Source organism: Ursus americanus, chromosome 1, assembly GCF_024610735.1.
Source record: "Ursus americanus isolate L20-20 chromosome 1, mUrsAme1.1.p, whole genome shotgun sequence".
In the NCBI taxonomy this organism is placed as follows: domain Eukaryota; kingdom Metazoa; phylum Chordata; class Mammalia; order Carnivora; family Ursidae; genus Ursus; species Ursus americanus.
Genome location: NC_142127.1, coordinates 22,522,595 through 22,538,055, shown reverse-complemented (window position 1 = coordinate 22,538,055; position 15,461 = coordinate 22,522,595). Strand labels below are relative to the sequence as shown.

Here is a 15,461-nt window from a genome sequence, read left to right as displayed (position 1 = left end):
TGGGCAGCAGAGAAAGGATTCTCAAGGAAGTCAAGTCACTCCTGAATGGGTCTCACAGTGTGGACATTTTTGGAAGGAATTCAAAGCAGAAAGGACTTACTTACTGAAAAATAGATTCAGGTTTTTTTAAGTTTACTCTTTATTAATACTATCAGCTTTTGATTCTCAAACTGTCTAATATATCTTAATTAGAAATTTGGACAAACTATAACTTTATTACTGCAATCATATATGAAGGCATAATAATCAAAACATTAGAAACGCTCAAATTCCAGTTGGGAGTGGCTATAACACTTTGGGATATCACAGTTTATTCTTCTTTTTAGTCCTTTGTGTGACCCTAGGGAATATCTTCCCTAAAAAGCTGAGTCATTGCTTTTTAGTATCCCATTTTATAGATTAGGGGACTGAGTTCCAAGAAGGCAAATAGCTTATTTGGGGAAAAATAATGAACCTCAGAATAGGGTTCCTTTCTACTACTTCTCTCAGGCATATCCTCAAGATCTTTCCCCCACCTTCTTCCACCTGTTCTCTGCCCCAGCAGGCTTTCTTGTGGTCACCTGACTTGTCCTTTGGCATCTGATTGAGTATGGTCAACAGAGAGATCAGAAAGAAAGAGTATAAAATCAAAGTAATTCATTCTCTAATCTACCTCTATGACGGGTTTGCCTCTTTAACGGAGGCTGGTAACACATTAGGCAGTCTTTTAGATGGTTGCTCTGAGTGTTGTTCTTTTCAAATTTATTTGGACACTAATGACATTTTGATACCTTATATTCTTCACACTCACTCAGGCAAGTTAAATATAGCCAGCTATTCTTAAATTAGATATTTCTCAGTTTTGAGTTGTTGATTGACCACATCACCGATTCTCTCCAAAGTGAAAGCACGGCAGTTGTTTCTTTGCAACCTGTAACACTGTCATGCCTGACTGTGGCAGGGGCTAAGTTGTCATTTCCCATGATGATCGTTTACGATCCTGTAGGTGAGGCAATCAACTGGGGTGTTTGGAAGCTTCCTGCTCTTTTGGCTTTTAAATTGTTTGGTTTAACATTTAGTGTCTGGATGTTGGAAATAGGTTGTCTGGTTTATAAAACTGAATATTTTTGTAGTCTCTCATTGGTCCTAGTGCTTTCAATAAGGCACCAGGGAAGTTTCAAGATGGAATCATATGATTAGTGATTAAATTCCTGACACATAATTTCAAGTCTATGTGGCATCACCAATTTAATTGTCTATCTAGAGGAAACATGTGAGATTAAGTGACTGTGTCAAGAAACTGAGGGCTTCAGAGGGGAGGGGGCTGGGGGATTGGGATAGTCCGGTGATGGGTATTAAGGAGGGCACATATTGCATGGTGCACTGGGTGTTATACGCAAATAATGAATCATGGAACATTGCATCAAAAGCTGGGGATGTACTGTATGGTGACTAATATAACAAAATAAAAATTATTTAAAAAATTAAAAAAAAGAAATGCATTTTCTGAATGAACATGAATTATTATTTTGAAACATGAGCCTATTTATAGGTTCAAGGTGAAAATGCCTCAAAATTATACCATAATGGTATATTACCATATAATATGGTAAAGTGCAATTTATGATGACAAAGCTTCTGCACTGTAAATAAAGATGCTGATTAGGCTTACAAGGTGCAGTATTTGTGAGCTTATGATAAAAATGTTTTAACATGGAGATGAGAAAGTATAATTCAGTGGATTTCACGTGTCTGTTCCACATAGAACTCTAACCAGTGAAATGAGATGTCTGGTGTCAGCTCAATTCTTAGTAGAACCTATTGTACCCTATTAAAGCAACATGCATAATTATAGACTGAGTTTAATGTTGATTTTTTCCTTCTTCTCTGTGTCAGCAGAAGTAGAGAAGTAAACTACTAGACTCAACCAGTGTCAAAATTCATAAAAGTTGCTGTACACCAAATAGACTTTTGGTAACAACATAGAAAAACTTTCATTGTCTAAAGCCTAGCTATTTGTTACCAATTTAAAAACCAACTAATTTTATTTATGTCTATTAAAATTTTGTTTTCAAAAATTTTAGTGATTCATCAAATGTGTATTTTGTTCATGCAAAATATGATACTGGATAGAAAAGGGAATCAAAAGTATTAGTATAATTCCTAACTTGAAGGAGCATAGATAAAATAATAAAGACAGCGCATATATGCTAATATTAAAGAATTTCTCTACTTTCTTTAAGGAAAATTTTTTTTAAAAGATTTTATTTACTTGAGAGAAAGTGAGCGAGAGACAGCACAAGCTGGGGAAGGGGCAGAGGGAAAGGGAGAAGCAGACTCCCCACTGAGCAGGAAGCCCTATGTGGGGATCCATCCCAGTTGCCCTGGGATCATGACCAGGGCCAAAGGCAAAAGCTTAACCGACTGAGCTACCCAGGCACCCCTAAGTCAAATTTTATATATAAAATTGAAATCAGATCTCAGTTGTTTTGGGTCTGAAATCACTTAATAAATCTGTGACCTTGGGTTGATTGTATAACCTTGTTAAGCTTCAATCCTCATCAGTGAATGTGAGATGAAATGGTCTCTATCTGTTTGTGTGAAGATTGAAATTAGGTTTTATACATGTAATGCATACACATCCTGTGCATTGTAAGCATTTGTGAAGTGTTAGCTTTTACTGTTTACAAAGAAAGAAGAAAGAAAGAAAGAAAGAAAGAAAGAAAGAAAGAAAGAAAGAAAGAAAGAAAGAAAGAAGAAAGAGAAAGAAAGAAAGAAAGAAAGAAAGAAAGAAAGAAAGAAAGAAAGAAAGAAAGAAAAAGAAAATTGGTAAAAGAACTAATGAATGAGGGAAAAGCCTCATGAGTCTTGATAAAAAGTGAATTAGGAAGTCCTTCATTTGCAGATACTGCTCTGCTATTTGCATTCTTCCTCACCCTTCTTAAAACATCAAGTGTTATCTTTTTTTTTTTTTTTGGACAAATGCAGCTGATCTTAATTGGTCTCTCTGCAGCTCTTTTGTTTTTATCTAGTCTAGTCTCTACGCCAGAGGCAGAATAATCTTTAAAACTACGAACCAATAATGATATTAATGTGTTTTAAAAACATGAGTGATTTCCTATAACCTTCAGAACAAAACTCAGATTCATAATCTTGGTCTATAAGAAGGAAGGCCCTATACATTTGCCCTTCTCACCACGCTCTTCATGGGATCGTCTTAGATGTCTGAGTGACCCTCATGCTCACTTAACCTTTGTTCATTTTCCCCACATTTTCTGTTCCCCTCTGAACATGTACTCCCTCTGCTTGAAGCCCTTCCTTCTTTCTGTTTTCCTCTCCTATTGATTATTCATCGTTCCCTTTCTTAGGAAAATCTTCCCAGATAGCACATTAGAGCAGCTATCATTTTTACACTCTCATAGCAAACAATCTTTCCTTCATCATTTTGATTTTTTAAAAAATATTTATTGAAATGTAAAGTAGATATAAATCTTAAAGCTTGGATCTTCTAAGAGGAAGGAGTGAAACTGTTGGCTTCATCAGCCCGTGCTTCTATAACAAAATACCATTGACTGGGTGGCTTAAGCAATAGACATTTATTTCTTGCAGTTCTAGAGGCTGAGAAATCAAGATCAGGGTGCCAATATCATCAGGTTCAGGTGACAGCCCTCTTTCTGGCTTTCAGTGACTGCCTTCTTCCTGGGAGTTGGGTGGGGGGGAGGGGGGGTTGTAGAGAGAAAATATATATTCTTAATTCAAAATGATGAATAATTATATCTCTGTGGTAAGATTATTTGTTTTCTTTCTATATTTTTCATGTCACATTCTCTCTTCTGGTTGTGTGAGCTGACACTCTGCCCTGCGAGATCTAACCCCATTGTCATCCTTTAGTTCGCGGCCCTGTCCCAGTCAGGGAGTTGTTTCCATTCTGTCAGGTTCTTTTGTGCTATGCTGCTACCTGAATCTCTCTCAGGCTGTTAGCCGTGGCCATCAGGAGACTCACTCAGTTTACTTCCTAAATTAATTAGGAATCCTTGTCCTTTGTTACCTGATGTCCCATGTGCTGAAAAGCCTTGTTTTAGATATTTTATTCAGTTTCTTAGTTGTTTCGTTGAGAAGGTAAATCTAGCCCTTTCTTTTGGTCTAAGTAGCAGGTTTGTCTTTACTTTTAAACTTTTATTGCCAATACGTGTATATCTGGTTCAACCATTCATGGTGAAAACTTCCTGAAGGAAAAACCTGTGTCTTATAGTTCTTTATATTCCTTTTATAGTTTTGAGAGCTTGATGGGTGTTCACTGGATGTCTGATGATTTTTAATGAAGATAAATGTTTATTAGTAATCATAATCTCGTATTTTTGACGTGGTGATTTTGTTTTGTAATACTGAAAAAATGCAGTTGCTTATATGAACTGAATGATTAGTTAATGGAAATACACTTAAAATGTTAAATAAATACATTGTAAGCACTAAGAATGATTGAAACATTTAAAATAAGCTATTAAGAATTTTATGATAATACATTTACTAAAATGCATTTTTTTCTGATGATTTTTATTGATTAAATCCAACTAATTTTTAAAAATTTTTTGGAGCAAAAATAGTTGCGGGTATAGGAATGTCTATTCATTTAATGCATATACTCAAATTTATTTCAGGTGATTGTCAAATCTGGGCCAGGAACTTTCCTCAGTTTAGCTGTTTATGACAATTATATCTTCTGGTCAGACTGGGGAAGAAGAGCTATTCTGCGTTCCAACAAGTACACAGGAGGAGATACAAAAGTTCTTCGTTCTGATATTCCACATCAACCAATGGGAATCATAGCTGTTGCCAATGACACCAATAGCTGTAAGTTACACTAAAAACTAAACGTATTTCTTAATTACATAATCTCTCAAAAAATTATGTTTTCTAGTAGTACTTAGTTAGATTTTATTTTCTTACAGTTCCTGGAGCTAGTGTTCAGGATTTGACTATTCAATATATTAAAATTATCTGAAATGCTCAAGGTAACTTCTGTAGTTCCTAATTTATCACCAGAAGAACAATTTCTTTTCAATCACTTGTTTCTGGAAATTTATTCTCTCTCACTCTCAATCTTTGAATAGTCAAATCAGGTTGTTTCCATGAAAATAATACTTCTTGAAAATACGCTTTACATCTGGGCTTAAAAGTTCTTTAATCACTGGACTACCTACAAAAATTGCAGCCTGAAGTGTCAGTATGTTTTTAAGTGGTACTAGTTCATTCAGTGCCATGGCATCCTTGACAAATGTTCTCAAAGATGTAGTGACTTGCATGTTACATGTTTTTCTAATGTTCTTATAGCTGTTGTGATGTTTGGATTTTCAAAAGTCCTGAATCTTCCTTGCTTATATCTTTGTGAGACGGGGACAGCCTAACAGTTTGCTCTTAATCTCTATCTAACATAAATAGAAATTCAATATAAAATGTTACCAATAAAGCCTCTTCATTGCAGGTGAACTTTCTCCATGTTCATTATTAAATGGAGGTTGCCATGACCTGTGCCTTTTAACTCCTAATGGGAGAGTGAATTGTTCCTGCAGGGGGGATCGAATATTGCTAGATGACAACAGATGTGTGAGTAAGTAAAGACAATTGAAATATGAAATATGACGTATGACACGATGACTCAAAAGGCACACATGGACATTAAAATTGTTTTAGTGTTCATGAAGTTGTATTCTCCTCCAATCTTAGGGGCCCAGTTGGCATATCTCTCTTGTCTAAAAAGAACTCGATCACCATTCTACTTGGTTGTAACACTATATGATAGATAATGATAACCAGAACAGTGACAAATGATGTACCCCCTATTGTGGGCTGGAAGGTGTTGGATTAGTTAAAGATACCTGCAAATCATCTGAAAAGTTGTGGTTACAACTTTGAGAATTAAGTCAATAGCAAAATTAATTAAAGCTGAAATAAACCAGTACATAGGCAGTAGATCAGTAGCCTTGTAGTAAAACCACTCAGTCCATCACAGTATGTAAATGAGAGAGAATGGCTTATGCAGCTTATCTGTAATCATTTCCAAACGGTTAATTAAGAATGTAACATTGCAGCCTTGCATGATGTTTATACCTCCCAATCTTTAATTAGTACCATTACAGTATACACTTATTAGCAGCTAAGTTTTCAAACTGTTTTCAAAATAAATAAGGGTTCAAGTGTTCCAATATTGCCATGAGAAATTAGCCAGCAACATAAAGAATGTTAATTTTTCTTTAAGACTATTTGTATATAGGGGCGCCTGGGTGGCACAGTGGTTAAGCGTCTGCCTTCAGCTCAGGGCGTGATCCTGGCGTTCTGGGATCGAGCCCCACATCAGGCTCCTCCGCTATGAGCCTGCTTCTTCCTCTCCCACTCCCCCTGCTTGTGATCCCTCTCTCGCTGGTTGTCTCTATCTCTGTCAAATAAATAAATAAAATCTTAAAAAAAAAAAAGACTATTTGTATATAAGGAAGACAAGAGACAAACATCTTGTTGGAAACTGGTGAACTCACTCTCAGGATGTGGCAATTGTTTTGCTTTTTTTTTTCTCTTCTCTGTATCTTCATGTTATATCTTCATTTTAGAAAATCAACAGAGCTGGATATGTGTACATTATAAAAATAAGTATCAGATGGTGTAAGTATATTTCATCTTTATCCTCAGTCTTCTTTTGGTCTTTATTTACCAGGAGGATCTTCTCTTTTATCTGTTGTGTACTTTAATACAAGCACTTTAACATCGTTTACTTTGAAAACCATTGCACCTAAGACAAGAATATACACATATCTTTTCACTTTGCAAATTGGTACCACAACCTAAAGGGCACCTCTTAGTGAAAAGAAGTAAAAGACTTTTAAGACTGTGCCAAAGCAAACAAGGGAATGATGCGTTTGGCCAGTGACCTTTAAATGAAGACAGCCAATTTTAATAATTTGGGCCACAAATTCCCATATTTCTTAGTAACCTAACACTTCCTTGAATTGCTCAGGCAATTGCTTAAACTCCCTCTTTCAGTTTGCTCTGTGGTTTCAGCTGTAATGGTCTGGATCTGATGCCATCTGTAAGTCTGGAGTGTTAGCCATGCATTAGAATCACTCATGTTTCTTTCACAGGTCATTGCAGGCCAGTAGAAAAGCAATGCCTTTAGTCAAAACAGCAAGGCTTATTTGTATACAGTGGATGCCTGTCCTTGCTACAAAATAGATTAGATACATCTGTCCCTACTAAGCCACCTGCTTCTCTCTATTGATGAGAAGGAATGAATCAGAAAGAAAACTATCTTTTAAACAACCATAGTTGTATTCACATGCATCTGTAGAGTGATATTGGATTCCTCAGAGCTGACAGACCTTTATAGAAGCATCCTGTATCCATGGTGCATTCATATTGAAATCCTGTGGTCCAGCAGAGAGATTGGAGAGTAACTTCTTGTCAAATGAATCTTTGGGAAATGAGGATGTTTCTGACATATCTATGTCCACATCTGAATTAGTTCACCCAGAGCAGTTCATGAATGTTAATGGCAGTGTTGAAGGGGTCAAAGGCCATTTACTAACACCTCCCTCAGGACAAGGGAGGGAAAACCATGTGTTGTCATAACTCTTGACAGAAAGATTAGGCAATTCCATTTTACACAACGTTCCTAATCTTATCAACATCCACGACAGAAATAAGAATAACAAATATAATTGAAGTAATTACCTTGTAAGAGAATTAGAGGACTGCTGAACCACATTTTTGTGTCTGCAAAGAAGCATAAAACACTCAATGCTATTTCAAATGAACATACCTAAGCAAGAATTGTGCTTATATAAGGTTTGATTTTACATAATAAAAACATTTTTGTTGTGAATATTTTTCCCTCAGAGGCATAATGATTATAAAAGCAAAATTTGCATTTTCAATCATAACAGTTACTTTTCATTAGAAGTGAGAAGTTAAGATGTGTTGAAAGTAGGCAGAATAAGTTGGGAAAGTCTATAGCCTCTCAGTAAGTGAATTTTGTTCAGTTCATGCTCAAATGTGCAGTAATGCCAGTACCCTTCTTAACAGTTGTTTCTTTGAAGTGAATGATATTTTTAGACTTTTAAATTCTTTGTTACTTTCTCTAAAATGATTTTCTACCTGAACAGTCAAATTTAGTCTTCACCAAGAAAAAAAAAAAAAAAACTTTTTTGGAAAGTGAAAAAAAAAAAAAGAACAAAAAAAAAGAGTTCAGTTAGAAGTCATAAGTAGATAAATAGATAATCTGTAAAAATGAGATAAATTCTAGGAATAATAAAAAATAAAACACTGGAAACTTCAAATAGTATTAGTAGCTGTGTAATTGAATTTTTCTAAAATACAGCTTTGGAAAGAAATTGATAGTAAATTATAAAATTAAGCTATGTTTTCTGCATTAGTAGGGATAAATGAACTCCAATTATCTCCAAAATAATTAGCATGACTGGATTTCACTGTACAGTTATTCGACAAGCAATGGAGTGAGTACAAGGAAGCAAACAACACATAATGCAACCACAAAATTAGATTCCAAATGTTTGCTGGTGAATCTATTACTTAAGAATAAAAATAGGTCCATTTTCCCCAGGAGAGATCTTTCTAAAACAGGGGTCATACTAGCATTCCAGGGATGAAACCTAGCTATAGAAAGATGTTTTTTTGTTTGTGTGTGTGTTTGTTGTTTGTTTGTATTTACTGCTATTGGTCTGGGCTCACAGATTCAGCAAGTTACATAAAAACCCAGACTTTTAATTTCTTAGAAAATCTTGAGATTTAGAAGTTGGGACATTATGGCCCTGGTCATTTGGAGCTCAGCAGCTTCTGGTGCACATGCTTTTCAGTTGATCAGAGTCCACCAGTTCAACCCATAGTTTCTTGTGCGTCTCGGGGAGTAGTGGCTGGCCCTGTGCTGCCCCCAGTGCCTCTCATCATGGATAGAACATGAGGCCGATGAGGGCACTTGCAGCAATTCCAGTACTTCTGAATGGTGAAAGCCGCTACAGAGACTTCTTAAAAAGGTAGCTGGGGAGGAAGATCAGTTGGAGCCAGATTTAGATGAGGTGAATCAAGTCAAGCATTAAAAATGGGAACTCCTCAGGGTGCCTGGGTGGCTCAGTCGTTGGGCGTCTGCCTTCGGCTCAGGGCGTGATCCTGGCGTTCTGGGATCGAGCCCCACATCAAGCTCCTCCGCTGGGAGCCTGCTTCTTCCTCTCCCACTCCCCTTGCTTGTGTTCCCTCTCTAGCTGGCTGTCTCTATCTCTGTCAAATAAATAAATAAAATCTTTAAAAAAAAATGGGAACTCCACACCTGAAACTAATGTAATATTGAGCGTCAACTCTCCTCAAACAAAAATAAAGAAATAAAAATAAGAACTCTATATACTGGAAAATTTCAATGTACTGAAGAATATATTATAGTTTCCAATTAGGGAACACACACACAAAAAACCTCTCTCAATATGCACAGAGTTCCTTTAACTGGCTCATTTTTACTATTTATTTTTAAGGTAGACTGCTAAGCAAGATGCATAAGTATAGTCACCCAAATTTAAGCCCACTTTTCTTTCCACACATATACAGTCACAAAATAATTAGAAAAATACACAAATAGGTATAAAAGAAAAATGAAGTGAGGCAACTCCCAAAATTTTAGAAAAGAAATGTAAAAACAGCAAACAAAAAGGTGTTCCTTTTAATTGTTTTATAAAGAAATGCCATAAACCATTGCCCTTCATTTATTTGATTTTATATTTTGATAAATTTTAGTTTAGTTTTATAGTGACTTTTTTTCCCTTTCAGCTAAAAATTCATCTTGCAACATGTATTCAGAGTTTGAGTGTGGAAACGGAGAGTGTATTGACTATCAGCTCACCTGTGATGGCGCACCTCACTGTAAGGATAAGTCGGATGAAAAACTGCTCTACTGTGGTAAGTGTCTCATATGTGATGTATGTCCTCACTTCAGAGAGAAGTTTGTAAATTATTTTCATAGTTTTTGATTTGATTGCCTCCATTTAGTTTACAAATATGATTTCCTTAATGTCTCTCATTAACATGTAGGTCTAAGGTAATTGATTTTGGCTTTGTGTTCTTGTTCAAAAGGGATTCCTTATGTCCTATTTGGGACCCACCATATTCAGTGAAGAATTTCCTCATGGCTTCCCACCTACAAAGCGCAAGTTTAAATACAAAAGGGGCCTTTCTTTTAAGCTATCTCGTTACTCATCATGTAGCGATAGGTTTTAGGCTTACATTCCTAAAAACGTAAGGCAGAAATATTAGTTATTGGTGGGTATTATAAGTTTACCCTGCAACAAAGGTTACTGTCAGTCAATAATAGCATGTTGTTAAGTTGATATCAAGTGTTGTCCTTATTCTTGCCTCCAGGATTAGCCCAGGTTTAGTGTCTTCGGGTGCAAAGGCTGATGGCATTAGCCATCCTCCTCATCAAACATGCAATTCCTCCAGCTGTTCCTCTGTGGGTGACTCTAAGTGATAGCAACCTTTCACTCTCTGATGGGAGTAGAGATTGGCTTTTTGAGTCCAGTAAGCAACTGATATTTGCCTTCACAACAATATTTTTCCTGGAACGTTGTATACGTGTAACCATTAATGGTTATTGTAGAATTGTTCCAGATTATTTCTAAATTGGTATGATTTATTTTTGCATTCTAATATTAGAGTATTGGTATTGTGTGCTCTGTAAAAATCAGGAATCTGTACGTGGAATTGCTATATTTGGTTTCTACTTTTCTCCTTTGTTCTGTTAGATAATAATTATACCTAAATAATCAAAGAATGGTTAAAGTAAGAGAAAGGTAAAGTTTGGGAAATTCGCAGGCAGTTCTCTTATTCATTTATGTTACAGGATCACACGCTTTCAGTTAAAAGGATAGTCAGATGTAATTTGCCCATGACTGATCTCTAACTAAAATTTTAGTGAATTTACCTCAAATGGCATATTCATTGGAATGAATGGCTATACCCAATGCACTATGAAAATATTAAAGGATATAAAAATGTAATAATAATTAACTTGAAAATTTGCATTTATTATGAATTGTCTTGAGAATATATTTCACATTATTTTTACCTTCTGAGAAGCAAGATAATATTCACATGAGCAGGGGTTGGTGACCTTTATCTGCAAAAGGTTAGCTAGTTAAGTATTTTAGGTTTTGTGGACCAGAAATGCTCTTTGTGAAATATCTTTATTTAAAAAATTTGTTTTACAATTATTTTCAAATATAAAAACCATTCTTAGTGTCAGAGCTATATAAAAACAGGCTCCCAGGCTGCATTTGGCCTGTGGGCTCTAGTTTGACAACCCTAGGTGTAGATTCGAGGCTTTGTTATCACACCTGAGGTTAAATCTTTGTTCCTAAACCTACTGGTGTATGACTAGTATGAGCAAGGGTACTTCTCCATATTTTAGTTCCTCACTACAAAACAAACCTAGTTTGAATGTTGGTTTAGAGCACTAAATAAACAAATGTATGTTTACATTTGCTCCATATAGAGAGAGGCACAAAATTAGTGTTCGGTAAATGGCAGTTATTATTATTCTAAGTGGTACCTTATGCCCGAAATCAGAAAATGTCAGGAGACTCTCTTTAAGGTAAATAGAATTCAGGAGGCAATTATTCTTCTCCTTAGGAAATTCTGGTAGACATTTTTAGATGATTTTTAAGAGAAATTTATGGATATTTAGGTAACCCTCTGATTCACTGATTCAGGAATACATATTTTGCCACTTTTTTTTTCTTGTTATAAAAGCCTTATGAAATGCAAAGGAGATAGGTGTTGAGAGTGTCTTATGACTTTTGAGGTACAGACCTATTTCTCGAGAGTTGAATATATGTTTATTTCTATGCTGATGGAAATATCAGAAACAATAATGTGGGTATAATTTGAAGACATCTCCAAGTATGAATCACTGAAGTTAAAGCACTCAGTCAAAAAGGTCTTTAATGAATGAATTAGTTGATAATGCATGAATTTTCTAATCCAGAACTTTGATTCTGCACAGTGCTTTTTTTATAGATCCATGATGATCCAATCATTATGAAATGAGAACTCATCTGTGATTTTCTTTTTTGTAAAAATATCTCTATAAGACCTCCAATTATGTTTCTGCTTTTCTTTATAAGAAAACAGAAGCTGTCGAAGAGGTTTCAAGCCCTGCTACAATCGTCGTTGCATTCCTCATAGCAAGTTATGTGATGGTGAAAATGACTGTGGGGACAATTCTGATGAATTGGACTGTAAAGGTAAATGTATGCAGCATCAGCCTAGGAATATCATTATGCTAAGTGTTTCCTGAACTTTTCCACCGTGTGTTCCTGAGAGCAGAGTTGTTTCACCCTTTTGGTATATGGCATCTGCTAATATAGATGGACCACACTTTGTTAATTGCTGTTGGAGAGGAGTTATTGGAGTTCGCTGAAATTATGACTATATTCTCTATTCTGGTTTCTATCCCTTTGCTCACTTCAAAACTCTCATCATTTCTCACCTCTTCAGTTCTACTGCCATGCTTATGGGACATTTCTTCCGGCATATGGAATACTGAATGTACTGCTCCAAAAATGCTCTCCTTCACTTCTCATATCTGTTTTTCAAATGGCCTCATCCTTTCCCTAACGATTAGACAGGAAACTTTGGTATTATCCTTGATTCCTCTTTCTACCATATTTTATCACCCACCTGTCCACATATCAGTAAATCATCCAATTCTTTGAAATATCTTCACTTTCAAACTGCCTTGAGCCTCAATTAACACAATAGTCCTTTAACTGGTCTCCCTGCCTCTACTCTTTCCAGTTAATCCCAAGGTTTTAGTCATGCTATAATGTTTTATTGAACGTGCTCTCAGAGTGAGTACTGGCACCAATCAGCAAGCCAGATGACCTAGGACAGAACCTCAGCCCCTACACTCTGTGTCTTTGCGTAAAATATTTAACCATTCTGTGCCTCAGTTTCCCAAGCTGTAAGAAAAGAGTCAATAATTAAATGAGTATATTAATATTAAATAAACTGAGAATAGAACTTGGCATATGGTAAATGCTGTGAAAGCATTCACCTTGCTTTTTTAATCATGGCCCTGATATAGAAACACAAATGGAATCTTGATGTTTGCAGAATAAACAACAAATTTTTTAGTCTGACATTTAAGGCCTCTTAAAATCTGGACCCACCAGATTTTTCTTTTCTTTCTTTTAAAGATTTTATTTATTTATTTGAGAGAGAGAGAGAGACAGAGACAGAGAATGAGCGGGGGAGGGGCAGTGGGAGATGGAGAGGCAGACTCCCCACTGAGCAGGGAGCCCAATGTGGGCTAAGATCGTGACCTGAGCCAAAGGCAGACACTTAACTGACTGAGCCGCCCGGGTGCCCCCAAACAGATTTTTCTAAACCAGTTTCCCTTTAAAAATTTTCATTCACTGAACACATTTCATTGGGTAAAATGCATTAAGGACTGAGACATAAAATAATAAGTCATCTGCCTGCCCTTGAGGAGTTTAAAACTCCAAATAAAGATAGTTATTTAAAGAGATGAAGGTGTATATCAGGTTTTATGATTGCACATATAAAAATATAAGTTTTTGGGGGGTTGGAATGAAGTATAAATAAGGTAGAATGATCAAAACAGAAGGTAATTCCAAGTAGAGAGACTAACAACTGAAAGCTGAAGATAATTCGATATGGTTAGAGCCAGGTTCCATATTGGCAAGTGGTTAAAAAAAAAAAAAATGAGGCAGGTTAGAGGAAGGAGCCCGGACGTGAAGGTGTATTTTGATGCCATTTTAAGGAACATGAACTTCACCTTCTATTCACCAAAAAGTCATTGAAGGTCTAAAAGAAACCCAATACAATCAAATTTACATTTCAAAAAAAGGGAGGAAAAACTATGCTTGTGCAAATGAAAACTATAATGCTGAGATGAGAAAGATAAAACAGGAGGTTATCAGAACAGCCAAAGCTAAGAGGAAAAGGAGAGAGACAGATACAACAGAATTTTAAAAGGTGGGATAACAGGTCTTCTTGGGTAATAAACATAGACAAAACATGGGAAAGAATAGACAAATTTTGTGAACTTTTTTCTCCCTCTTTTTACATTTTTTTTGTTGTTAATTTTCAAATTTATTTTTTGTGGGTATTTTGTTCATGTGGGATCAAGGATAAGGTAATAAAGATGGTCTGCATTCTGAGAGTGGAACACCTGTAGACATTCAGAAGGAACTGTTCCAGAGACATTTGGATAGATAGAGATCTGAGGCTCAGGTAGTAGATTTAGAACAGAAGTGTTCATTTTGGGCTTAATACAGAGAGAAAGCTCAGAGGATGTATAAAGTAATAGTCGTTGTAGGGGAGTACACTCAAATTACCTATTGAAATAAAAAAATAAAGGCACTAATAAAATAAGAAAAAGAGAAGAGGACCACAGGACTAATAGAAAGATCCTCATAAGAAATTATCATCATCATCATCATCATCATTATTATTATTGTTATTATTTAAGAAGGGAGGATCAGTTAGCATTGTTAAGGTATTAAGGGTGGGTAACAGGGCAGGTATAGACTAGATGATCATTGAACTTGGCAAATAGGAGATAATCTCTTGGTTACCTTCATAAGAGTCAATTCAGTGGAATGGTAAAGAAAAGCCAGATCTCCTTGAGTTGGTGCAGAAAATGGATGGTGAGGGAATAAATACAGTGAATAAGACTATTTTTAGACAAGATTGGTGGTAAAGGAGATATGTGAAGTACAGATGCTATGAGAAGGTGATGCAAAGTTGTGGAAGAGGACAAACACTTGAGTAGCTTACCGTCTAAGGTTGACACTAGTTTAGGAAGAGCCAAATACTTTTGAAGATTAAATCAGCTGTTATTTCATATTACCTATAAAAGATTAAAAATGATAAAATATAGTAAGATATTGGGAATAAGTAGAGGAAAATGGGTAAGTATTTGGAAGAAAGAAGGAAAGCAAACTAGAAGTAGACCCCAAAAAAGGCAGGTTTTATCAGTTATTTGTAAGCAGGAAAGAAGAATTTAATAAAGACATTAAACTAGGATAAAGATAAAAATCAAGCTAGAATGTGAAGAAACTGGACAAAAGATACAGAAAGTAGATTTTAAGACAAAAGTCATAAAAGGGACCATCGGAAGTTAATAAGTTACTGTGGATTTTCTTGAAACAATGAAAAAGAATTTCTAAGGTGGTAAAGTTTGGGTTTATGAAATATGGCACCTACTACCTGGTAGGTGTGTATTAAATTCTTATGTTGCTGGTGAAGCAATAAGTCTTCCAAAAAAATATAGATAGGTTTTAATCTGACTAATATCATCAATTCCAGACACTGAGTAACAGTAAAAATAACTCAGAATGTTATTTCCCCTTTCTTAAGCTAAATTCTTGATTTCTGTGTTACAGCTATCTCAGTCATATACTTGGGCA

The 15,461-nt window shown here is 35.6% G+C and overlaps 1 protein-coding gene across 1 annotated transcript in view; it reads left to right on the top strand.

Moving 5' to 3' along the window:
* LRP1B (LDL receptor related protein 1B) overlaps positions 1-15,461 on the top strand; it is a 576,984-nt gene that overhangs the window by 296,350 nt on the left and 265,173 nt on the right. Inside the window, 4 exon segments of the mRNA XM_087859483.1 lie at positions 4,638-4,830; positions 5,462-5,587; positions 9,799-9,927; positions 12,150-12,269. Of these exon segments, the coding sequence (XP_087715609.1) occupies positions 4,638-4,830; positions 5,462-5,587; positions 9,799-9,927; positions 12,150-12,269 (568 nt within the window).